Source organism: Acinonyx jubatus, chromosome E4 (assembly GCF_027475565.1).
Source record: "Acinonyx jubatus isolate Ajub_Pintada_27869175 chromosome E4, VMU_Ajub_asm_v1.0, whole genome shotgun sequence".
In the NCBI taxonomy this organism is placed as follows: Eukaryota; Metazoa; Chordata; class Mammalia; order Carnivora; family Felidae; genus Acinonyx; species Acinonyx jubatus.
Window position 1 is genome coordinate 53,470,501 of NC_069395.1, and position 25,980 is coordinate 53,496,480.

At 39.1% G+C, this 25,980-nt stretch overlaps 1 protein-coding gene and 1 long non-coding RNA gene across 3 annotated transcripts in view; one reads left to right on the forward strand and one right to left on the reverse strand.

Annotated features, from left to right (window-relative positions):
* Positions 1–25,980, reverse strand: part of LOC113595649 (uncharacterized) — a 551,139-nt gene that overhangs the window by 220,918 nt on the left and 304,241 nt on the right. For both annotated transcript variants that reach the window (XR_008293228.1, XR_008293229.1), the window contains one exon: positions 21,312–21,562. This is a non-coding gene — a long non-coding RNA (uncharacterized LOC113595649). The remainder of the gene's footprint in view (positions 1–21,311; positions 21,563–25,980) is intronic.
* Positions 114–14,245, forward strand: TNFSF18 (TNF superfamily member 18). Its single transcript, XM_015077800.3, has 3 exons — positions 114–377; positions 6,677–6,707; positions 9,421–14,245. The coding sequence occupies exons 1-3, from the start codon at positions 219–221 to the stop codon at positions 9,765–9,767; spliced, it is 537 nt and encodes a 178-aa protein (XP_014933286.1). The 5' UTR covers positions 114–218; the 3' UTR covers positions 9,768–14,245.

Below are 25,980 nucleotides of genomic sequence, written 5' to 3' on the forward strand. Positions count from 1 at the left end.
TTGGCTTTAAGCCTTCTGTTCCTTTCAGTGCATTTGGTCTGGTGCCAAACGAGAGTCAGCACTTAGCCCAAAAGTATCATTTTCCAGCACACAGAATCAGAAGGAAAACCCCGCCTCTTACACCCACTACTAATTACCATACCACAAAACTGACTAGTTGCATCACTGGCCCATCACTTGTGAATATCTGCTTTCCAGAGCTCTCATTCCTGCACAGAATGAGTTTGAGCCACATGGAAGACATGCCTTTAAGCCATTCAGGCCCTCAAGGAACACACAGACCATCCTGGAAGCAGTGGTTCCTCTACTCAACCATAGTTATTTTGCTGTTTCTCTGCTCCTTCAGTACACTAATTCTTACTTTTCTTCCACTCAAGGTAAGGAGACAATAGTACCTAAGGTTGCTTTTTTGTTTTTTTTGTTTTTTAGCAAGTCTAGTTATTGTCATTCAGTATTGTTAGAGCTAGTTGGAAGAAAGAGACATGTGGGTATAGATAATGTAAACAGAATTTCAATTTTGTCATGTCATATGGCTTTTGAGGTTTACCTAAATATTTTGAAATGAAAGGTTTAGAAAATGCTAAATGTTAGCTGCATTACTGAGTTAGATAGAATCAATTAAATCAGTCAATTGACAGATGCCTTGGAATATTTTCTCCTTTTCTGGAACTCTGCTAAACCCTCTTGGTGGAATAAAGGAAAAAACATATGTTTGCTTTCAAGGAATGGGATGCAAGCTATAGCCTTAATGAGGGGAAAGACATAAGATAATGGAAGACAGAACAAAGTAAGTGACAGGTGGCCAGTGCATCTTTATGGAAGGAAATGGCACTGAACTAGGAGTAAGATCTGGATTCTGGTTCTAAGCCTCCCTAACTCTATGAATTTAAGAAAGACATTTAATCTTTCCAGTTCTCAGTTTCTTCATCTGAAAATTGGTGGCAGGAGAATGGATTTGTTCATTACAATGCCCCTTCTAGCTATAAAATACAGTGATTAATAATTTACCTAAGGGTAGTATAGAAATAAATGCTTTAGGAATTCAAAATAGGGGACAACGATTTTGGGCTAGGGTGATCAGGAAAAGTTTCATGGGGGAAGGAGAAAGCACATTGCTGTTTGGGAAGCCCCTGATGTTTATCAGAAATTTCCCATTGAGCTCCAGTCCAAGTTGTTGGTCTAGTAAAGGAAATGGAGATATATTAGGTTCTTCTTAGCAGTTTTACTGACTGTTGACTACATAGCACTGACCAAAAAGAAAATAATAAATTCTTTATTTAATTTAGGATTTAACCCATTTCTGGGTATATCTGAAGATTCTGGGCCCTGGAGAGAATAAGGTAGTATATGCCTATCTAAGAAAGGGCTAGGATATGAAATTAGTGCCAGTGGAAACATTTTTCTAAGGAGATTGGCCAGTGAAGATTTCAGAGATAAGGTTCTACTATTTAAAATACTTGAAAGCAATTGAGAAAAGATGCAGGAGGAAGCAGTACATGGTATTTGCTGTTGTTAATTTAGTTAGGACAAGTGTAGCTGTGGCCAAATTTTTACACAGTAGTCCTTTAATCTGTATTCCCTAACTGTACACAAGGGTATGCAACAGAGGCTTTCTAATGACATCCCTACCTTCTCCAGAAATGTATCAAGGAGAAGCCTTAACTTTCTGGATCAGTGAAGCTATGAGCTGAAAGAAAAGAACTGTCAGGAATCCTGAGTGTTTTATTTCTGAAGAAGGGGAAGGGTGTGAATAGCAATAGCTTAACTTTGGAAACACTTTATCCCTCTAGAAACCGCCTCAAATTTTAGCCAGAGGACCCTGAAAAACATAGGATATGTTATAGGTGTCATCCGTTCCTGCATGTAACTGGAGAACCAATGCTGGCTCTTGCAAAGACTAAGAGGAAGTCTAAAAATGCCAGTAGCACCTAGGACACCTCTTTCCAGAACTGAACTTGACCAATCCCATGTATTTAAGCTCTGATTCCCTATCCTAGACAACATGCATCTTCTCAATGAAAGGTTCTGCCTCTAATGAAATAGTCCAGAATTTATTTCAAATTTTGGAAAATTTAAAAGGTTTTTAGGATATTGTCCTGATTGGATGCCATAAAGGCTTATTTCCTATAGGAAAAGCCAATGGCCTGGCTGACAGTGCAATGATATTTAACTCAAGTATTCCACTTTCCGCTTGCCTGTGCTTCCCTTCCCAACTGACCACAAATAAGTATCTTAGGAAAGAAGGTCTGAGTGGCTAGCAGATGATGAGTCATTATGAGGTGGCTGCTTTCACCTTTTCACAATACACATGAACCCTGGAGTGTATTTTTGGTCTCCACTCTAGTTTTTATATACAAAATCCCACTTTCCAACTTCTCTAGGCACTAATCCAAAAAGTGTTAGACAGGAAGATTTGCTCCTTTTAGACCAACAGAGGTTTCCTTGGAAGAACTTTTTTTTTTCTCCCCCCACCCTTTCTTTCAATGAAATGAAGGAAGCTTCCAAAAGGGGAAATTGCGCTTGTACTTAAAAGCAGAATAGATTCTATTTCCAAATGATAATCTGGTTGTGGTTGGTTTATAGAAAGAATTATTATTTTGGCCATTTGAACCCAAGCATTTAAATCTGGGCTTAAATCAAAATGAGATTACAAGAGCAATTGATCCTTCTAAGCAAAAACGAATTTAACTCAATGGAAAGTCCCATATGCTTCTTATAAATGGATATTTACCCCTTCTAAACCAGAATTATAAATAGAAACTACCCCACAGAGTACTGGGGGTGAGACTTTTGAATCAGACAGGTTGTTTGGAACTCAGCATAGCTTCTTATCAGCAGCATGACTTTGGGCTAGTGTTACTTAATCCCTCTCAGACACACTTCCTCATCTGCAAATGAGCATGCTACTTCTTATCCCATAGACTTGCAGTAAGGATAAATGGGACAGTATAGTGCTGGACCCATAGTAGGCTCTGAATAGATTGTAGTGATTAATATTTGCATCCTTATTATTGACATTATAAGGAAGATAAATTTAAAAAGACTTTTAACAAAATGGATATTCCTTGCTCATCTATTTAGTTTCTTCATCTAAAGATTATACCTTGTTGCCAAATAGATGATTTTTGTGATTAGACAGATTTTCATTTGTGGCAATAGGGAATATCAGTGATGGTTTCTGTAGTACTGAGTAGACATTAAAGCGGTCCAAGTAGAGTATCCAGGATTTCAGTTTCTGGCAATTAATTTGTCTGTGGCCTTAGGTTTCTCCACACACTCATTATGCATGACAGTAGACACCACAGATATGATCTGTGCCACATATTTTGGCACTCATTTATATTTAGATTGCTACCCAATTGCCTCATGTGTGTAATCCTGTCTTTCTAGAAAGATTATAAATTTCCTAAGAGGCAAGGACTGTAAGTTACATGGTTCCTTTGCTGACAATGCTAGCTGGGAATATAGGCAATTCAATATTTTGTTCAATTTTTCATTACAATCAGCATCATTATCAAAATAGCTAATATTTAATGAGCAGGACCAGGTCTGTCTGGGCAAAGCCCTTCATAACAATTATTATATTTAAACCCATAAACACTCTCAGTAAACTAGGTGCTATTGTTTCCATTTTATAAATGAGAAAATGAAGATAAGGGAATCCCTATCACATGCCTATCATGGATCAAAAGAAGCTGGATTTCAGCATTTTTTTTCTTTTTTTAAAAAAAAAATTTTTTTTTTAACGTCTATTTATTTTTGAGACAGAGAGAGACAGAGCATGAATGGGGGACGGTCAGAGAGAGGGAGACACAGAATCTGAAACAGGCTCCAGGCTCTGAGCTGTCAGCAGAGCCGGGGCTGGAACCGCGAGATCATGACCTGAGCCGAAGTCGGCCGCTTAACCGACTGAGCCACCCAGGCGCCCCTCAGCATTTTTTTTTTTCTAAGAAACACCAAAAGGAGGATGGAATAATTGCAAGAGCAAACATAATTGTAGGAGTCCAAGCTTTAAAAAAAAAAATTTTTTTTTGATGTTTACTTATTTTTGAGAGAGAGAGAGACAGAGCGTGAGTGGGGGAGGGGCAGAGAGAGAGGGAGACACAGAATCCTAAGCAGGCTCCAGGCTCTGAGCTGTCAGCACAGAGCCCGACATGGGACTCGAACTCATGAACCACGAGATCATGACCTGAGCCGAAGTCAGAGGCTTAACCGATTGAGCCACCCAGGCACCCCAGGAATCAAAACTTTTTGATTGCATCTCCTTAGCAACAAAACAAAATGTTTTTGAGTATAATCCCAACATATATGCTAATTTATTATGTTATATATAAATAGTAATACTATGTATAATAAAAAGATACACAAAATGGAAACTCATAAGAATGAACTGAATAACATGCTTGATCTAGTTTCTTCACAGTGCAAAACTGTTTTGCTTTTGTCAACATATTATATTTAATATCTTAATATAACAAACATTTCTAAAGTAATTGAAACAATACTTTAATAGAGTAATTTGATAAATGCATCTTTTATTTTCTTAATCTTAGTTTAAAATGCTTTGCGACATAATAATTTGAAGGTTATATTCTAAGTTAATTTACCTTGATTCATGATTTTGACTGTCATAACCTATAGTTCCGCACTCTCTTCACCTGGACTATTTCATTCCTTTCACTTCTCTTTAAACAACCAATGTCCTCCCCCTTCTCTCTCTCACCTGAAAACCTGAAAACCTGTCTTCTGGTTCTATAAGAAAATTGAAGTAGGTGGGAAGGAAGTTCCAAAACTTCCCATCGTACCTACCACTTACCTGCATTTTTTTCCCATGTAGAGTGTGCTTCCCTCATGGCACTGCATATGAACTGTTCATGTGCCTATCTAAGGCCACCTCTGATCCAGATTCTGTCCCCTCTTACCTACTCAAAGACATTGCTCTAACAATTATTTCCTAGCTCTTAACATTCTACCTCTTGCCACTTCACTGGAACATTCCCATCAAATGGCAACAGATAACCATGTTGTCAGTTCCTTCATGTTAAAACAAAACCAAAGACAAGAAAAAAATAATAATCTCTCATCCCCACCTAGGCTCCACTCAATTTTTCTGTTCTCCCTCACAAGAAAATTCTTCTCAATTTCTCTTTTCTCATTTAGACTTAAATCCACTTTAAGTTTCTGTCCTCATCACATTGCAGAAACTACTTTTGCCAAGAACCCCAATGACTACTATGTTGGTAAATCCATCAGTTAATTGCCTATCCTCTTCTCACTTGGCCCATCAGCAGCATTTGATACAGCTGATCACTTCTCCCTAAAATACTTTCTTCTCTTAGTTTGCAACATCACACTTTCCAGGTTTCCCTTCTGACTCACCGGTCTTTCCTTCTTAGTCTCCTTTGCTGGCTCTTCCTCATTCCCTGACCTCCAAGCATTGCAGTGCTCCAATGTTCCTCTCTATCTATATTCACTGCCTCGACAATCTTACACAGTCTCACATCTTAAAGCATCACCTAGAAGCTGAAGATTCCTGAATTTATATCATCAGAACTCCTTAAATTCCATCCTCATAGGTCCAAATGCCTACCTGACACTCCTACCTGGATATGTGGTAAGCATCACAAACTTGATGTTTCCAAAAATGAACTCATGAGTCCTTCCTTTGTTTCTTTCTCTTAAATCTTGCTCATTCCAGTGATCAGCAGCTTTATCTTTTCAGTTACTCATGCCCAGTATCTTGGAGTTATCTGTTTTCTTCTCATTATCTCATCCCATATCCATGTCAGGATAGCTAGCACCTTGGTCAGAGGCACCATGCTTTCTTGCCTAGATGATTACAATGATCTCTTAACTGGCCTCACTGCTTTTATCCTAGCTTCTCTTTGCTTTATTCCTACCATAGCAGCCAGAGAAATCCCACAAAAGAAACACGTGCAATTACCTTTGAGTTCAAAAGGCCTTTTAAGCACTTTGCCACAAGGAAACCAATGAACTTTACGTGGTACAAAAAAATTTTTTTTTGTGGTTATACCTTATTTTGCTCTTGAGTATTTTAAGGGCTTTAGCATTTAAATACCAGTATTTATAGAATTAATCACACTGACGGGTTCTTGTAGCAAGTAAACTGTGGTATGCTGCCACAGTTTGAAACTGAAGTCTCCTCATGGTATCTCAGTTACCGTAAATGGTGTGATTGTCTGAATATTAAATGAAGGTGGTTTTACAAATCTGCATTGTGAATATTTCTACGGTTTATTAAAGATAAAAATAAACACAACTAGGAATTTTATTATTTTCTTCTCCCATGTCAATGGATCACCTGGTACAGTGAGTGGAGTGTGAAGACTAGTGTTTACCGACAATTTCTGTAGCCCAAGAGGAGGAGAGTCCAAGAGCAGATAGTTGTCCTGTGGGTATAGGTTAGGTGGATGGAATGAGACCTCAACTTTTGCTGAGAAGACCCAACAGGGCAGCTAGGTAATGGAAGGGAAAGGACAGAACCGGCCATCTACAAAGGGAAGCTGAGGACAGGAGAGACAAGGTGGAGGAAAGGATTTTTTATATGGCTAGGGAAATGAAGTTGGCTTTAGGATCTGAAGCTCTAAATAAACCAACAAGTAAAGCCATGATATGGTCATTATCCTGACAAATTCCTCTTTTTCTTCCCGTACAGACTGCCAGTGAGCCCTGCGTAGCTAAGTTCGGTGAGTAACCTGTCTTGTGTACCTCTGTTTTACTTTTCTTAGTATTTGATACAAGAAGGAAGCCTGTATTCTATTTTATTCATTTTTCAGCTACTATTTATAGCTGTTTGTCAAGTGCCAAGCAGTTGTCTAGTTGCTGAGACTTCAGAGATTAACTAGGCAGACAAGTCCATGCCTTGATGAAGCTGACATTCAAGGCCACATCTCTGGGCAGGAATGTACATCACTCTTACAGGCCCAGAAACATGAAATCCAGGAATCTACTTTTAATTCTGTGGTTTTTTAAGAAACTTTTTTTCCTAAAAATTTCTGTGTTTTAATAAGCACAAGTTTCGTATTTCTATAACTTTTCCCTGTGACAAACTCAAAGTTCTGCTCACATACCACATATTGCCAGTGCCTCGTAGAGTGTGTGTAGGGTGCCATTTTTGTTTCTGAATGTACAGAGAAGGGATGGAAACTAGGGAAATGGCCACTCCCCTTGTGCCCTTCTCCTCACCTTTCAGCTTCCAAGCCACTTTCCCTTATAGAGACCTGGGATTTGCTAAGAAAACACATTACAGTTTATAGTTACACTGAGCCTTAGGGTATTTCTTAGCCTACATACAAAATTGAAAGTAAGTACATTTGGATTATTAATTGGATATTTCAAGCCAAATACATATTTTCGGCTGAGAGCAGAACATTTCTAGTGTTAACTGCAATCCTTGTTTTCCTATACAGTTCAAATTGCCAGCCTTCCCTGGTTTGGGAGAGTTAGGGAAGCTCTACTTGTCTCTGCCTTTGTAAATTGTTTTTATTTTTTTTAATGTTTATTTATTTTTGAGGGGGAGGGGAGGACAGAGAGAGAGGGAGATACAGTATCCCTGTACCCCTAAAGGGATCCCAGTATCCCTAAAGCAGGCTCTAGACTCTGAGCTGTTAGCACAGAGCCCGATGCGGGGCTCAAACTTGTGAACTGTGAGATCATGACCGGAGGCGAAGCTGGATGTTTAACTGACTGAGCCACCTAGGCGCCCCTGTTTTTGTTTTTCTAGTGAATGGAGAGGAAATAACGATATGTTTGAAATTCCTTCTTGATGTGATAAAATGTTAAGAATATCACATATGCTGCTAATAGGTGCCCTCAGGGCTAGTGGCCCCTGTAACAGAACAAGAGAACCAGGGGCACCTTTTTGCAGTGACTTGCCTATTGTCTATTGCATATTACACGGGCCTACACAGCAGGAAGAAATTTACTAGGCTTTGGACTCACTGGAGATACAGAGGCTTTGCTTCTTGTTCTAATAGCTCTCCTTTATTCTCCTTTAGAATCTGCCCTCAGAGCCTTATAGCCATCATTTATATAAACAAGAATTTAAGTCAATGTGTGATCTCTCCCAGGGTGCTTTCTTATTAAGGTGTCTTTCTAATTATGAGATAAAGGCTTTGCCCTCATAAAAAATAAGTTATGGAGAATTAGGGACTAGGCCAAATAAGTATTTTGAATGATCAAAACACATCCTGGGGCTCTGAAATCAAACTACTGTGCTAAAACAATTAACATTAAGAAAATATGTAAATTCTACTTATACCTATGAAAATACGTGATCTAGTGTAGACTCTTCCCCACCCTCCACCCGTGACAATATTAAACTAGGAATACTTACATTTAAACAAATAATTTTCATTTATAAACTAATGAATTTACCAGTAGCTGTTTTTGAAGAGTTGGATAATGATATCCTAAGTAGATCTTGGGTATATACCCTAAACTAAAGAGAAGAGCCATAATTTAGACACAATGCACCTAATTCAGGAACATGGATGTATCATTCAATCAGTAAATATTTATTGAGCACATACTAGGTCCTAGGAACTCTTTTAGGTGAAGATATAGCAATGAACAAAATAGAGAAGTACTTATTTTCAAAGATGTTATCTTCAAGCAGGTATAAGATAGACAATAAACAACTGAGGAACTTAATTCATAATACATTAGATGGTGATATACCTTCTGCGAAGAAAACTAAAGCAGGATTAAGAGAGAGAATGACAGGAGAGCACTCTTTTATATAGATTGATGAGGAAGATCTCATTGATAAAGTGATACGTAGTATGATAGTATTTACATAGAAAAGCATGAATATGTGGGGTGCCCAGATGGCTCAGTTGATTGAGTGTTGGGACTCCTGATTTTGGCTCAGGTCATGATTTCATGGTTCGTGGGACTGAGCCCCACGTTGTGCTGTGAGCTGACGGTGAAGAGTGTGCTTGGGATTCTCTCTCTCTGCCACTTCCCCACGTGTGCACACATGTGCACTCTCTCTCTCAAAATAAACAACCATTAAAAAAAAAAAAAAAAGCAAAGCATGAATATGCATCCTGGACTGCCAATTGGTTATCACAATCCTGGTGTGTGATTCTACTCTCCCTTCCTCCTCCTTTCTTTCTTTTCACAAATACTGATTGACAAGAGATACAAATGCCACCTAAAACTTAACACATCTTTCTGTTCCAAATCCATTTCTTTAGAACTCCCCAAGCAAGAGATACACTTAGGATTTGTAATATCTCTAAACAAGGAGTAGATATTTAAAATATTAAAATTGTGGTTGGAGAGAACTAATGTGGACTAGGTAAAGAAACAACTTGTTAAGTGGGAAAGAACTATAGTCAGGAAAGGAATGAAGTAACTATGCCCTCTTTTTTCTCTTTTGTAAATTTCTTATAGGACCACTTCCTTCAAAATGGCATATGACATCTCCTAAGCTTCCTTGTGTGAATAATACAGCTGATTGGAACCTGAAGATACTTCGGAATGGCTTGTATTTAATTTATGGTCAAGTAGCTCCAAATACAACCTACAAGGAACCAGCTCCCTTTGAGGTGCGGCTATGTAAAAACAAAGACGTCATACAAACTCTAACAAACAACTCTACAATTCAAAATGTAGGAGGGACTTATGAACTGGATGCTGGAGATACACTTCATTTGAAATTCAACGATGAACATCAGGTTCTTAAAAATAATACCTACTGGGGGATCTTATTGCTAACAAATCCCCAATTTATCTCCTAGAGACTCAATTTGGTCTCCTCATCATCTTTAGCACATGCAGAGAGGCTGATGGGTGGGTTGAAGGAGGCAGATTTTCAACACACACAGTTTGCCTGCGTGCACAAATCAGCATAAACAGAACTCTTGTCTGCATGTGAGTTTTCATCTCTCAAGCTTAACTGAAGACAGGCCAGAGACATTTGATTACCCCCGACATTGGGTTGACAAAAACACTTTACTAATCCACGATAAATGACTATGGGTGGCTCGAGGACAGAAGCTTCTCAAAGAGTCTTTGTCTAATTCTTAAATCCTTCGGTGAGAAAATTGTCTTATATCCCTGGGAATCTTAACTGGTATGCCAAAAAAGATCCAGAGCAATGGTCTGGCTTTGTTCTCATATTCTTGGGCTGCTTCACCTTATTCTTCCCATACTCCTGTCTTTTGAGGCCCTCCTATTAAAAGTAGTCAGACTGGGAGGGTGGCCACAAACATGCCAACAACACCCCACTTTAGATGTGATGGTGTTAGATGATAGGGAACACTATCGTCTATTGGGACAGAGGCATAGGTGGCATGGAATGGATGCACTTTACTTGGGAACATCCCTGGATTTCATCATGTTCAGGATGCAGAGTGCTTTATAAAACCAGTTGGTCAAAGGACTCATTCTGAACCTTCACAGAGGGCTCCTGGGAACTTGTTTATTGTGTCTACATGTTCTCAGTGGTAAAGAAAGAGTAATCATAAAAATTAACCCCCAGAAATTGGTATCATCAGTACTGTATTATGTCATGTAATAGTTTCCTGTTTTTAGCTGGCTCTCCACAGTTTGCCAAGTGCTTTCAATAGATCACAGGGCAACTCCAGGAAGCTAACAGGGCAGGTGTTTTGGCACAATTTAAACAATGAGAATATAAAGGCAGAGAGAACATCGGTGATTTGCCTCAACCCATAGAACTAGAGATTAACAGTGGGCTTCCCCACTGTCTCGTACTGCCTTAGCTTAAGAGTTGATATTTCAGCTTTCGTGTTATAGTCTATAAAGTTTAGCAGATTTAATTATCAGGAGATACATTCCCTTTCAGCCCAAGGTGGGTAGAATAAAGCTACAACACATCTCTCCTTTCTTAGCAAACTTTTCCTTTCCCTGCTTATAGCAGGAAACACAAGGGTATTGCTCAGGGCTTCCTTCAAACAAATCCCCTTGCTGCCTTGGTCAAATGTGTTAACTTCTGAAAATAATGAATAGCACTCAATTCAATAACAGCCTGCTAAAATTTTAGACTCTGTTAAATTAATTAGCTGCTTGTGGATTCTTGTTGAAAGGTATGTAATATGACTATATGATAACCCAATTTAAAATATTTATGGATATTTGTAAAAAGCTACATTGTTAATTAATACTATTACATATAAAGCTAATTTAAAAATATTTGTATTGTTTACAAAAAAAAATTGCTCAGGCTAAGCCTGAGGCAAAAAAAAAAAATCTGCTGAGTAGCTGTATGGCCTAAACCTGGATACCTTGTTTCTCTTGTATTTGCATATCTTCTCAGGAAATTAAAATTATATCACGTATTTATAGAAGCCCACTGGTATTGATTGTTGTTGAGTTATAAGCAGCAGTGTGCTGAAGTGCTGGAGTGAGCTAGCACTAAGCTCATGATAGCTGATTGTTACATTTTCAAAATTTTGCAATCTGGTTATTAATTAGTCATTCTTGAAATTGGCCATGGTGGGACTATTTATACCATGGGAACTGGCAAACACAAATTAGGGATTTTCCTTGTGGAGAGCCTGTTAACCAGCACATGGCTATTTGTAAAACACTCCTTAATGACTTCTCTCTGCTCCTGCCTTATTCCTGGGACAATCAAGGTAGGCAAGAGAGTGAAATTATCATACTCCCAGGAAGAGCCCCCATGGTAATGATTTCTCAGGGCAAGGATGAGCTCAGCAGCTGCAGGGAGAGTGAAGGCTACCAACAGACGATCTTTGAATTTTCCTGGTGTTGTAATTTCAGCCTTTGTTTTCAACGTATACTATTTCCTTGTTTCTTCAAATACATGAAACCTATATAAATGTTCTGTTGGTAAGTGGGCTGTAGCTAACTTATCCGTGGATTATCAGTTTAGCATCAGTGATATTGAGAACTTGAGGGTGCATCAGAGAAATCCTTGCCCAAATGAAACACTGTTTGGCTAGTGTTAGGCAAAAGTGAGAGCTGGATGCAATCAGCTTTTGATTATAGCTGTTCCAATTTTTGATGGGTTAGTCAGACAGTTTCACATTCTGACTTCTGTCCCTCCCCTCAACTCCACATCAGCCATCCTCACTAACAAAGCCGTCACCAACCCCTTTCATACTGTTTTTTACCTTCACTCTTGCCCATCAAAACTGACCTAGAGGGTGTTACAGCACTATGGGTTGAGTGCCTCCTGAAGATAGCAGTTGACTGGAAAGCAACGCACTTTTGTACATTTGATGGGGGCAAACTAACTCCTTAAATATATCTGTTTATCTTGGAGATGAAATTCCTGTCTTTTTGTGTTTGATCTCAAAGAAGCAATTTCATTGGTGGAGGTGAGAGGATATTTTTTATTAGAGAGAAGAAGAAAAAACCTGATTGATTTATGGGCAAGGAGTCTGAGGATTACCTTCAAGTATAAGTTATAAAGGATACCTTGGTACCTACACTTTTCTTGATCTGAATGGATGCGTCTCCATTTTGGGGGTCATTTGCGACCCTGGCAAAGTCACTCTACAGGTCATGACTCTCCTGTGAGTCCCACATTTATCCACAAGAGACCAGTACACACACTTGGTGCCTACAAACTCAGAGTACGACTGCAGCAAGATTCTCCTGTCTCTACGCCCAAGGAGTTGGTTTTTATCTTCCTGACAGGTTTACTGGGTGGGGTCAAACTCTAGCTCACTGTCAACTTTTGCTTTTTCAGGTGGAAGTCAGGCACTAGTTCTCTGTTACCTCCCAATTGCAAGAAATAAAGCTCTTTTAGGGGTTCCCTTGAAGTCCTCCTACCAGGTTTAACATTAGAAAGTTTCATTGCATCCCATTCCTCCTGCAAATGGAGTGGGTGAGGACTCACAGCATGGCCCCAGGTTTTTCTTTGTAAATTGTATCTCAAGCTCTCCTTTTTACCACTCTGGCCTCATTTTAGGTCCTTAATCCAGCCAATGTGTCAAAGAGTAGTGGGGGAAAGGGGCTCACCTTCATTCCTTTGTAAATTTTGCCATATTGGTGAGGGCAATGGTCTTACCCTCACTTTGATATCTTAGTGCCAATAATATTATGCTTGAGTTGAAACTGAATCAGGTAGAATCCCACTTTAATATCCAGTTATACTCTTAGATGTCTAAAAGGGATCTGAGAGACCTATGATAATATGCAAAAATACAAAAAGCCCCAAACTCTCACCACAGGAGCAATAAAATAAGAGTTTAATACAAAGGCAGAGGGAGAGGAAAATTATTGTTCAGAAAAGTTAGGCTTAAGAACATTGTTACAAATGAACATAAAACAATGCTGTTAATTTCTTGAAAATCAAGGAAAATAGAGAAGCATGAAGGAAATAAAATTGTCTTATCTAAAAATACTGTTTTAATACACACTGTTTTATTAGGAAGAAGAAACTTTCAGGGCACCAGCATGGCTCAGTAGGTTGAGCATCTGACTCTTGATTTTGGCTCAGGTCATAATCCCAGCATCATGGGATCAAGCCCTGTGTCTGACTGAGCTAAGTATAGAGCTTGTGTAAGATTCTCATTCTCATTCTCTCTCTCTCTCTTTCTCTCTCTTTCAAAAAAAAAAAAAAGCCAAGAAACTTCTCTCCAGCACTGAGCACTGAGCTCTAGCAGACTCTCCAGATCCACAATGAATGCTCTAGATAGTAAAATTCAGACTTTCCATTTATTTGAATGTACTGGATTCTGCTAGCAGTTAGCTAGTTTAAGGACTTGAAAACAGCTTAGTTGGGCTATTACTCCAAAACATACAACAGTATTGATGAATCCCATTATACTATTTGGGAAAGTAGGCTGGAGGGTTTATAGGACATGTTTCAAAGAACTCAAGAAGTGTTTGGGAATAAGAATATGGAAATTCAATGAACAGAATCATTAGAATTAAGTCAACTTCCTCATTGCTTCAATTGCATAATCAGAGTGGGAACCTCTGATTTTAGTGTCCAGGGTGATTGTTTCCACCCAGCTTTGGTGTTTTCCAGGGACACTACAGGGGTAGCATGTTCCTCACACTGGGTCCTAAACATGCAGAATTTGAGCTGGACTGGGGTGAATTGGTGAGTTTAAGTTTTGCAGAATGGAAGACAGAGCTTCTTACCTCCTTTCCCTGCTTATGGGTTGTATCTCTTACCCAATGGCATAGTCTCTGAGAAGAATCTGATGTTCAAGTGTCCAGGATCTGACACAGTGCCTGACTAATAGTCCTTATTGTCTATTGACTGAACAAATAAATCATAAATTTACTTGAGCATTGGTGAGAACTTAGCATTATTGTGTGCTCTCTGGATAAGGCAGTCCAATGGGGAAAGCCTTCAGTCCCTGTTCCTACAGTCTCCCATCCCATCACCTAATCATTTCAAGTGCTCTCCTCCTTCCCTACACTGTTAATGTAAATAAGGTAAAGAAACTTATAAATTCACTCACACTAAGGGAAAATAGCCAGTAAGCTACCTTGTGTTGCATCACTAAAACAGGACAAAATCCTATTTGTTTTAAGCTTTGCTGGCCAGATGTACCAAGAAGCAACTATCTTTACAGTATCCTAAGGCAAAACAACTTATTCAATTTATTTAATAATCAATAGCAGAAGTTTTCATAATGAAGCCTATGGACTCACTACGTAAGATTCACAGAGGATGCTTGGAAAAAACATGATTGTTTTGAATGATAGGCCTCATGCAAGTCTACTGAGGTCTAGGAATCAAATGGATTTTTTAACCAGCTCTGACCTACAGATTATTTTTATGCACACTACAGTTTAAGAACCACTGTTTTATGGCATATAATGAATCTCAGCCGAAGATTTCTCCAGTATTTAAAAAGAGTCAAAGCTTCTAAACAAAACAATAAAATAAAAAAGCAAAACAAAAGCAAGAGCAACAACAAAACTAATGCTGGTGCTGCGCATGGGATTTACCATAATCCATCTCTCCTCACAAAAGCAAATGGCTTTCTAGCCTCCAAGTCTGAAAAAAGGTTGGGCTCCTCACTTTTCATAACCTAATGGCAACGTTGCCACTTGAACACCAGCAACCTAAGGCATCTGAGTCTTGCCACCATCAGCACTACATTATCTGCCTGTATGCTGTCAACTCTCAAATATTTATCTTTTGCCCAAGTTGCTCTCCTTTACTTCAGATTTGTAAATGCAACTGTTTGCTCAGCAATTTCACCTTGGAGGTAGAGTAGACATCTCAAATCCAACATATCCAAAATGATGCCCCAAATCAGCTTTTCTTGAAGCCTCCCTCATTTCAATTATATTGCATAGGGCAAAAACCCCTGAGTCATGAAGTCATTCTTGACTCCTGTCTTTCATACATTTACTATTAGGAAATTCTGTTGTCTTTACCTTCAGAGAAAATCTGACCTCCTTTTTGCTAGGACTCTTGTCTGTGCCACCAAGACCATTTCAATAGCTTAATAACTTCTACCCTTCTAATCAGACAAATTTGTTTTCAAGTCCCAGTTTTGCCATTTACTACTTATTTGGATCTTGGACAAATTACTTGCCCTTTTTGGAGCTTAATTTCTTGTTTATTTTGCTTCTTGTTATTTACCCAATCCATAACACATAGTTGGACCTTAATAAATATTTGTTGAATCAAATAAACTTTAAATAGGTTTAACATACCAACTAATTTATGTAAAATTCCTGATACAGAGTAGACACTAAAATGGTGGCTGCCATGACTTTTTATTACAGATTTGGATTTATTCTTAAGTTTCTGAACTTTGTCATTTCTCAAGCTGAGATATTTATTTAACATCTTTCTTATTCTTTCTCCTCCCCAAGATAAATTAAGTGCCAGGATTTGTTTAATGTGGTATCACTAGCACCTGAGATAGTGCTTGGAACATTAAAAGAGCTCAAGACATACTGAAATGAATGGGCAAAAAAGATGGGACTCTGGTTCTTGGTTAGAATGACCAGCAAGATATAAGATACATAATGTGGCAAACAACCCGTTAAATGCTATGCTCATTTCCATTCCTCTAGGATATCTATCTATCTTTTATTTATTTTTTGAGAGAAAGAGAGAGAGAGAGAGAGAGAGAGAGAGAGAGAATCCTAAGCAGACTCCATGCTCAGCACAGAGCTTGACACAGGGCTCGATCTCACAACTGTGAGACCACAACCTGAGCCGAAATCAAGAGTCAGATGCTTAACTGACTGAGCCACCCAGGTATCCCCCCCTGCCTCCTCCTTTTTTTTTTAGGATTACTCTAGGTTTTTTAAACCTTTAAGTAATGCACTACAAATTCAAAGTACAGACATAACAAGTGCTCACTAAAAGTTGGCTGCTATCACCATTGCACTCCTATCACTACCACCATCACAATAGGCATCATTTCATTATCCTCATTTCCCTAGGAAGCAGTATTCTGGAACACATTAGCTTGCTTTACCACAGGAATGTTTTCACCAAATTTTAAGTTAAGTTTGTGCCTTTGGCTTTTATTGAAAATTTATATTTAGAAACATCCATAGGCATCTTCAAAAATGGTTCTTGAAACAATGTTTATTATGTTATCATTCTTTGTAAAAATATTTTAATTTTATTTATTTGAGAAAGAGAGAGAAAGACAGTGAGAGAGTGCGTGTGCAAGCACGAGTGGGGAAGAGAGAGAATCCCAAGCAGGCTCCATGCTCAATGCCAAGCCTGATGTGGGGCTCGATCCCACAACTCTGGGATCATGACCTGAGCCAAAATCAAGTCAGTTGCTCAACTGACTGAGCCTCCCATGAGTCCCATGTTACTGATCACTCTTTATGGCAAAGACATTCAGGAAAACTGATCTCTCATGAACTTGAAATCATTCATATCTCTAATGGATTTTTTTTCCTCACATATTTTTTATAGAGAAATTAAAACATTCAGAAATATGTGAGGTTTTGCAATGTGTACATATTACTTCTTCAAAAGCACTGTCAGTCTTTAGAAACTTAAATTTGTTATTACTTACTCCAAGTGAATATTTTCATAAACACAAACTGTAGTTCCTGAGCACAGATGTCGACAGATGCTGCCTTAAGAAGCTGCTTTTTCAACAAGGCTTTTGCTAATGGTTATTTCAGAATGGTGAAGTTACCATGTCTAAAGTCCAATCTTCAGATTTATAGGTACAGAAATGGAATTTCATCCAGGTATTAGAATTTATAAATATCTCAGACACTATATAACCAAACTCATAAGAGAAGAGATATAAATTAAGGTTGAAGTTAATTAGCACATTCTCTTCCTAGGGAGCACTGAATGGGAATTCAAATTAAAACCAGAAGGCTATTGGCAGGCATAATTTACAAGCCAGGGTGGTCACATAGAGGATCCAAGTGAATAATGGCCTAGGATACAAAATACATCTTTTATTCACTGAATAAGTATTTCCTGAGGCCAATTATATCTCAGATATTATTGCTAAGTACCAGAGGGGATACAAAAATATAAAGATATACTGCTTGTCCTCAAGCAGTTTAGAATTTAGCAAAAAAACAGGTATATGCACAAATGATCAGAGAACTGTATATATGATAAATAACACTCATGGCAGTAAATAAGTCTACAATGGAGATGGAGGAGAACCTGAACAAAGACAATGGCATTGGTGATGGGGATAGGGAACAGACTGTGAGAAAAATTTATGTCATAGAATCATCAGACCTAAGTGATTGTGGTAGATACCACTGGGGTTTCTGCCAAGTTCGTAGTGGTTTCCTTATCAGACTTTCTTATCCAGAGGAGTAGATTTCAGCAGCTTCATTTTTACCATGTAAGCCTGTTCTCTTAGTTGAAGTTGACTTGTCCAGGATTAATTACCCTGGGATGGTCTCTTGACTGGACAAGATAAAAATGCAGATCTATTGGGTAGCCCATATTCCCTGTGGTTTTCTGTGAGGAGCAGAGTAAGCTTATCTGGCTGAGACAGACAAATGAAAGAAATATGTAGACAGAAGCAACAATGAAAGATAGGAAGAAACTCCATTGAATTATTGACCCATAGGGTTCAGCTATGTTCTTGTCCTTGGATTATATGAGAATCACTGTACCTTTGTGACAAATTCCTCTTTCCCCACACTTAGATAGCTTTAGTAGGTTTCTATTAATTGGAATCAGAGTCTTAACTAATGAAGTTAAGACTTGAGATAAAGAAGGAAGGACCTTCTTGGTATACTGAGGAGATGGTGATGTTTTCACAGTAGGGGATAGGAAGGAGAATCTAGAGAAAGTCTGGAGTGGATAAGACAATGAGTTCAGTTTTATAAGTATGTAGTTTGAGATGTTTGTAGAATATCCAATTGGCATGTGTAGTATACAGTTAGAACTCAGGCAGAATCACATGGGATGGGATGAACACATGGAAGTCAACAGCCTTGAGGGTAAAGTCACTGTTGTGAATGGAATCACACCAGAGAGGGTTTAGAATGAAAAGGGAGCCAGTGACTGATAACTGGGAGTACAAAGATTGGAGGACAGGCATAGAAAAGGAATCCTATAGAGTAGCAACCATGGACAAATGAGGTCAACTGGAGGAGAGAGTACACAGAAAAAGGCCACGAGTGATTAAGAAATGAGGGAGTAGTCAACAATTTAACAGGCTCCAAGAAATCAAACACTATGAGGATTGAAGATTGCTCATTGGATTTTGCTGGTAGACAATCGTTGGTGACGTCAGCAAGATCATTTACAGTGGCAGAATGGTGGAAGAATCCAGATTTCCAGGACGGAGGAACACATGAGAAGCACAGTTTGTCAGATGTGCAATAAATGGAAGGTGAGACAATGAGTTACACTAGTCATTGTAAAGACTTGGTTGTGAAAAGAGTTGTGGAATGGTACAGAGTTGGTAATCTCAAGGCCAAAGGAGAGAGAGAGGCATCTACCCGGCAAGCAGACCAGGTATTAACGTTGGATGTTCAGGAGACACACAGTATAAGACAGGCTTACACAAAAAAATTGAACTGAGAAAATCCAATTTCCTTTCTTAGGAATTTGATCTAGAACATAAAAGGAAAACCTATCATTTAGCAGTAGAAAAGTTAAATGATGCCATGGAGCTGCTAATGTGCAGGAAGAATAGAGATGATGTAAGAGAAGAAGCAGGTGCTGCCATATGAATAGAAGAGAAAGGAGAGATCATACAACTTGTTGCAAACAAAAAGTTACAAACAGTCAATGCCCAGAGATGTTGTGGTTTTTGACACAATTTCAGTTCCTGTTCTAGGACTTATAGATCACCTTAACAAACACCCTTTCTCCATGAGCTAGTGTAAATGGGTCTCCTTCCCTTCAACCAAACAAGGTCCATCAACTCTAAGAGGTCTTTTTGAAATGTTTGAGAACACCTATTATTTTCTAGGCTGTATCATCTCAGGAGAGGAAATTAAGTGCTGTGGTTAGGAGATGCATTTAGATTTAGATAGGCCTCAATTTAAATCTTGACTGCCAATTGCACTTCACGTGAGCTTGAGCACTTTGCATAACTTCTCTGGAGGGAGGTGTTTTCATCTACAAAGTAAGGAAAATTATTCATGCTACACAGTATGGTTTCAGTTTCTGGCAAGAGAAAGTTCAATAGATGCCAATTATTTTTGTATTATTATCAGCTTACAACTAGCTATATTAGGTAGGTAGCCTTTTCTCTATCTTAAATTCATTTTTTTAAGCTTTAATGAGTTCCTTCTAGCAACCAAGTATATATTCAGCCTCTTCATACTTATATATTTGCACTGTGTTTGGAATGATGAATATTAAAATAAACTTAAATCTCTCTAGCTTGTGATGAGTTGTCTTTTCTAGATCTTTTCTAGAACCATAGTTACATGGAAGATATACTTTAAATACAGTATTTAAATTACATACATAATGGTGACTCAATTTTATATACAGAAACGACCTTAGTTATTCATTCACTCATTCATTCCTTTATTCCACAAATTATATATATATATATATTTTTTTTAATTTTAAAAAATATTTTTAAGTTTATTTTTGAGAGAGACAGATCATGAGCAGGGGAGGGAGAGAGAGAAGGAAAGAGAGAGAGAATCTGAAGCAGGCTGTCAGCACAGAGTCTGACACAGGCTCAAACCCATGAACCACGATATCATGACCTGAGCTGAAGTCAGATGCTTAACTGCCTGAGCCACCCAGGTGCCCCCCACCTTTTTAAAGTGGGTTCCACGGGGCTTGAACTCACCAACCTGAGCTCAGATCAAGAGCTGGATGCTTAACTGACTGAGCCACCCAGGAACCTCTCTCCTTTACTCCACAAATATTTATCACGGTTCTCCTAGGTACAAAGTGCCATTAGGTGCTATAGACAATGTGAAGACTTATAAGGTATGGTGATTTAAGAAGCTACAGCTAGTAAGACAGATGAATTCAAATCACAGAATTATAGAGCTAAAAGATATCTTATAAAAAGATACAGATCTTCCTCGACTTACGTCCCAATAAACCCATAAATTGAAAATGAAAGTTGAGAATGCATTTCATACATCTAGCCTACCAAACATCACAGCTTCACCTAGCCTACCTTAAACATGCTGAGAACAGTATTGAACTCAGGTCCAATATGTTCACTGCACAACAGGCTAATAAGTTGAGAGACAAGGTATTGGAGCAGAGAAAGGGACTTTATTTGAGAAATCCAGCTAACCGAGAAGGTGTCAGACTAATGTCCCAAAAAACCATTTTCCCATCTTAGTGCAGGCAGAAGATTTTAAAAGGGGGAGAAAACTGGGGGGGACAAAAGAAACCAACTTCAGCTGCCACTTGGGCCTGAGCAATCAGTCAGGTGTCTTCAGTTAATGTAGGCCAGTTTCTTCCAAGTTCCTGGAGAAACTTTAAACAATTGATTGCTATGAGCTTTACAATGTGCTTAGGGGTTGATATGCAGGAATGTGCTGATTATAGCTAAGTCCTGCTACAAATCTCCCTCATCAGCGGTTTCCTTCTGTCACATTACAGAAACTAAAAGAAAAGGACGTCATCTAGAGTCTAACTAGTTCCTACTCAACTGGGACGTCGGAGGGAGGTCATGGAAGTGAAACAACTGGACTTGTTTTAGAAAATTACTCTTACTACCCTAATTAAGTGAGGACATAAAAACTGGGCACTGTATCTCAGCAGTTTTCTCCAGTTTAGAGCATCCCTTCACTATGCAAATCATAATCAACTTGACAAACATATACATGCCAACTCCTAGTATAAATATTATTAAGCCCCATTTTAGTAGTAAAATGAATAGCATAGGAAGTTTAAGGAAGTTTGTGGAATACATTTTCCACTGACTCACATGTCCATGGAGAAGCCTCAGGTTGTGTTTCTGATCTCTCAAGTGGGGCTCCTTTCACCTGGCTGTGATGTATCCAAGGTTGCACCACAGTTGACCTAAGACATGATTAAGTGGTCACGAAAATAGCATGTGGCTCTGTCTCTGTCCATATCTCAGCAAGTTGGTAATCAGGTTCCTGTTCCCTCCAGGTCTTGAGTAGCATGCAATCACCAGAGATGAGGGGTGCAGTGGTTCATTGGGTGGGTAACAATCTGGTGGAAACAAACCCATGCATACTGTTTAATATTTAAAATTTGAACCTATCTTATAACATTTAATTCATGATTGATTTCAGAGGACAGGGAGGTCAAAACTGTAGCCTAGAAAGGTATTCCATACACAATTTCAAAAGGGCTTAGTTTTAGCCTGCTTCATGGAGCTACCCTTATCCTGAGTAGTACAAAGGCAGTGTTTTATCCCAAGTTAAGCTAGTCTCTTGACAAATTTTGGCTATAGTATTTTTTTTCAAGGTGTGAATCATTTTTCTCAGGCTTTCCTGTACATTGAGGCTTCCAGAAGGAATGTAGTCTCTGTATTAGTAAATCTCCATTCTTTAGCTTGTCCTTCATCTCTCACGGTATACTGGGGATAACTGGAGAGATCTATATGAGGTATCAGAGGTGGTTTTATTTAGCATCTTCTTTCAATGTAACAGAAATGGGTTCTACATTGTTAGCCTTACCTGGTTTCCCATCTACCCCTACAGCTTTACTCACTTAAGTGTTCACAGATCTCAGGTGGGGATAGGTCAGCAGTCGAAGCCTCATCTCCCAGCAGAATCATCTGCAGTCTTAAAGCTTGGTAAGGAGGCATTTGGAGTCTCAAATGCTTTTTTTTCCTGGAGAAAAAGTGACTTGAGCATTCAATTTACAGAGCAAGTATTGATCAACTAAGGTGATGGGATACTCAGGAAGGTACAAAAACTGTCGTAGTTTCTGATCTCCCAACTTACATTTCATAGGTTGCAGAAAGGCTTTCTGTTGTAGTTATCCAGTAATCTACATTATGGAGACTTTTCTACTGGAAATTTTTGCTATTTCAGTATTGATAACTGAGAGATGGCTCCAGTGTCTGCTAAAAGTCCAGTAATTGATTTTCTAATGTCAATTTTCTCCAGGGCCCCTATGTGGAAATTACTATTGGCTTAGCTAGATCAGTGGGAGTCCCTGGGCCCTTCATTCTTTATCAGAGCCTGCATCTTGTTGGATCATTTGAGACTTCCTTTCCTTCCTCTCCTTAACCTTTTTATTTTTTCTTAACTTAGGGACGCTTTTCTTCCAATGTCCTTCTTTCTTACAGGCTGCAAATTGGTTTTCAACTAAAGGACCTCCCTTATTTTTCTTAGGAGCCCTGAATTTGTGAGAGCCACATAGGACTTCCACAAAGATGGTGTCTGTCTCTTTGCATCTTTTTTTTTTTTTTTGGTGTCTGTTCTCTGTCATCGTACACTTTGAATGCTATATCCACCAGCTGTGATAGATTCATCTCTAATGCTTCATCCAACTTTTGCAGTTTTCTTTTAGTGTCAGGAGCACTCTGTGTGATAAAGGTCATTTAACCATCTGAACATTTTTGGGTGCCTCAGGATCAGCAACTGTATACTTGCGGTGTGTTTGGTAAATGTGCTCCAAGAACACAAAGTGATCATTAGATTTTTGTTGCAATTCCTGTATTTTATTCAGACTTCTTTTGTTTAGAAACCCCCTGAGACCAACCAATATGCACTTCTGGTAGTAATCAAGTGCAGGCATGCCCCTGTCATTGGGATCCCAATTTGGTTCCACTAAGAAAACCACAACATCCACCTTGGGAGTGTCTTTGGCTCCTCTGTAATGGAGACTGATGTCTCTACACAAGCCTTCTCTATCACTAACCATTTCCATCAACCATGAGAAGCATATTTAAGAGTTTGAATACCTTCCCAAGAGAGTCAGTGAGTTGCAAATATTGATGTAAATAGCTTAATCATTTCAAGGGGATCATCCTGGCAGGAGGAATTATTGTTCTTCCAATGCAACAGAGCTGAAGTAGAAAAGGGCCAGCCCAGGTGTCCATGGTGGTTTAAACCTCCAGTAGGAAACTGCTCTGCTCTGGCTGGAATTGCTTTCTGGCCAAATTGATTCCCTCCCTGAGTCTTATAAGGGGAGACTACTCCAGGCCCTGGTGCTTCCCTGGAATGCTATTGAGGAGGAGCTGAAGCCCTAGAAGGTTCCAGAGAATCAAGCATTTGAGCCCAAGGAGATGGAAAATGGGCCACAAGGGGCAGGAATGGAAGGGCAGGTGAAGGATTTAGAGTTTGTAACATCATCCTGTCTTCTTCCTCCCTTAAATTGCTCCCATCTTCTTGTATTACCCAGAGCACAGCCTTCTTTTCTGGTCTCTGTACCATCAGCCTAGACCTCTCCCTTTTAATCTCCTCCTGATAGAGGAGCACGAAAGCTTGCACATAGGGGAATTTCATCATCTTTGCCAGCTCTCTGGCAATACAACTCCAACTACAAAGCAGTATGGTAATTCAAAGAGCTGTTTAAAGTCCATCATTCACAGATTCCAATGTATATTGTGGCCATGCTGTGTCACAATAAAAAAAAATCACTTTCATGGACATAGATGAATAACTAAAATCGGACTATTTCTTCAAAATGCACCTGAACAGGCTATCAGGTAGAATAAACATTAAATTCCCCATGACTATCAAATACAATCACAAAAGAGCTGCTCTCCCAACAAACAAAAACCAAATTGGGCACAGAGCCCAACAATTATTTTTACTAGCCAGGTACACACTTGGCTGTACACACTGGAGCTGCAACTCACCCGGTACTGGAGTCCCTGAACTCATCCAGAGGTTGACTCCTTGCTCCTACAGGAAGCTGGGGCTACCTGCGCTGGCCTCAGAAACAAAGGGAGGGTCCCCCCTTGAAAGCAGTTCTGGCACTTGTTACAGACCATCCCCAAAGTCTTTCCCGCACTGGGCTAGCTAACCATGAGCAGCACCTCTCCTGGTTGGCTCACCAACATTGTTATCAAACTCCAGTCTCATCTGCTCACCCTGTGACAGGCCAGTAAGTTGAGAGACAAGGTGTTGGGGCAGGGAGAGCAACTTCATTTGAGAAAGTCACCTAACTGAGAAGATGGCAAATTAATGTCCGTTAAAAACCACCTTCCCTGCTCATGTAGGCAGGAGTTTTTAAAGAGGGGAGAAGGGGGGGGGGGGAGGGGGGGGAAACAAGCTACAGCTGTCACTCGGCTTGACCAATTAGTCAGGTGTCTTTAGTTAACGTAAATCAGGTTCAAACTCAATGAGAAACTTTAAACAGAATTGATAAGCTTATCATGTGCTTAGGTTGACGTGTAGGAATTGATTAGTTCAGTCCTGCTAGCAGAACACTAGCATTAGCCTACCGTTGGACAAAGTGATCACAAGGCCTATTTTATAATAAAGTGTTGAGTATCTCGTGTAATTTATTGAATACTATACTGAAAGTGAGAAACCATGGTTGTAGGGTACAGAATGGCTATTGAGGGTATTGGTTGTTTACCCTCCTGATTGCCTGGCTGACTGGGAACTGCAGGTCACTGCCCCTGCCTACCATCACGAGGGATGATCGTCCTACATATCACTAGCCCAGGATCAAAGAAGATCAAAATTTGAAGTACAGTTTCTGCTGAATGTGTATCGCTTTTGCACATTGTAAAGTCGACAAATCGTAAGTCAAACCATCCTGAGTCAGGGACTGTCTGTAAGTCATCCCACATTTCTAACTTACAAATGGGAAAATGGAGACACAGAGAAGGTAAGAAGTAATGCCGGAATTGGAATCTGGACGGTCCAAATCCTAGCCCAGTTCTTTTCCCACTATCTTACCCCATACAATAAAGACTGTCTTGGAAAAAGTTGAGCCTCTCATCCTTTACTGCCTGTCTTCCTTTACATGGAATGGGAATAATTGGTATGTTTCATAAAAGGCTTTACTGATGTAATCCTAAAGTATAGGCAGGTGGCACCATCATTGATTGCTTTTCTGGAGTCATTTTTAATGCATCCTCCCTCCTATTTTTTTTCACTTCTGCTTTTATAATAAATATAGAAATTTATAGAGAAAATGAGAGTTAAGGAAAATTTTGCATAAACTCTTGTTCAGAGTTTCTCTGAGGCTTTAAAAAAAAAAACTGGGACCCCTGGGTGGCTCACTCAGTTAAGTGTCCAATTTCGGCTCAGGTCATGATCTCATAGTTCGTGAGATCTGTGCTGACAGCTCAGAGCCTGGAGCCTGCTTCTGATTCTGTGTCTCCCTCTCTATCTACCCCTCTCCTGCTCATGCTCTGTCTCTTTCTGTCTCTTAAAAATAAATAAAGGTTAAATTTTTTTAATAAAAAATTTTTTTAAAACCCTAAGTTTTATTAGGGAATACAGTTTAGTCCACTGACTCCTTTTAGTTATATTATCTTTGTCTTTCACTCTCCTTCTTCAGCTTTGTACTCCTCCAGTGACAGTCATTTAGCCTTTACTGATATCCAGTTCTCTTAACATCTACCCACTATCTCATATAATGCTCCTTCCAATGTTTGAAGAGTGTTAACATGAACCACTAAGTCTTCTCTCCCCAGGCAAAATATCACAGTTGTT

Coding starts and splice junctions, on each gene's coding strand:
- TNFSF18 (XM_015077800.3), top strand. CDS start 219: ATGAGTTTGAGCCACATGGAAGACATGCCTTTAAGCCATTCAGGCCCT. Junction 378..6,676: donor TTACTTTTCTTCCACTCAAG/GTAAGGAGACAA, acceptor CTTCCCGTACAG/ACTGCCAGTGAGCCCTGCGT. Junction 6,708..9,420: donor GCCCTGCGTAGCTAAGTTCG/GTGAGTAACCTG, acceptor AATTTCTTATAG/GACCACTTCCTTCAAAATGG.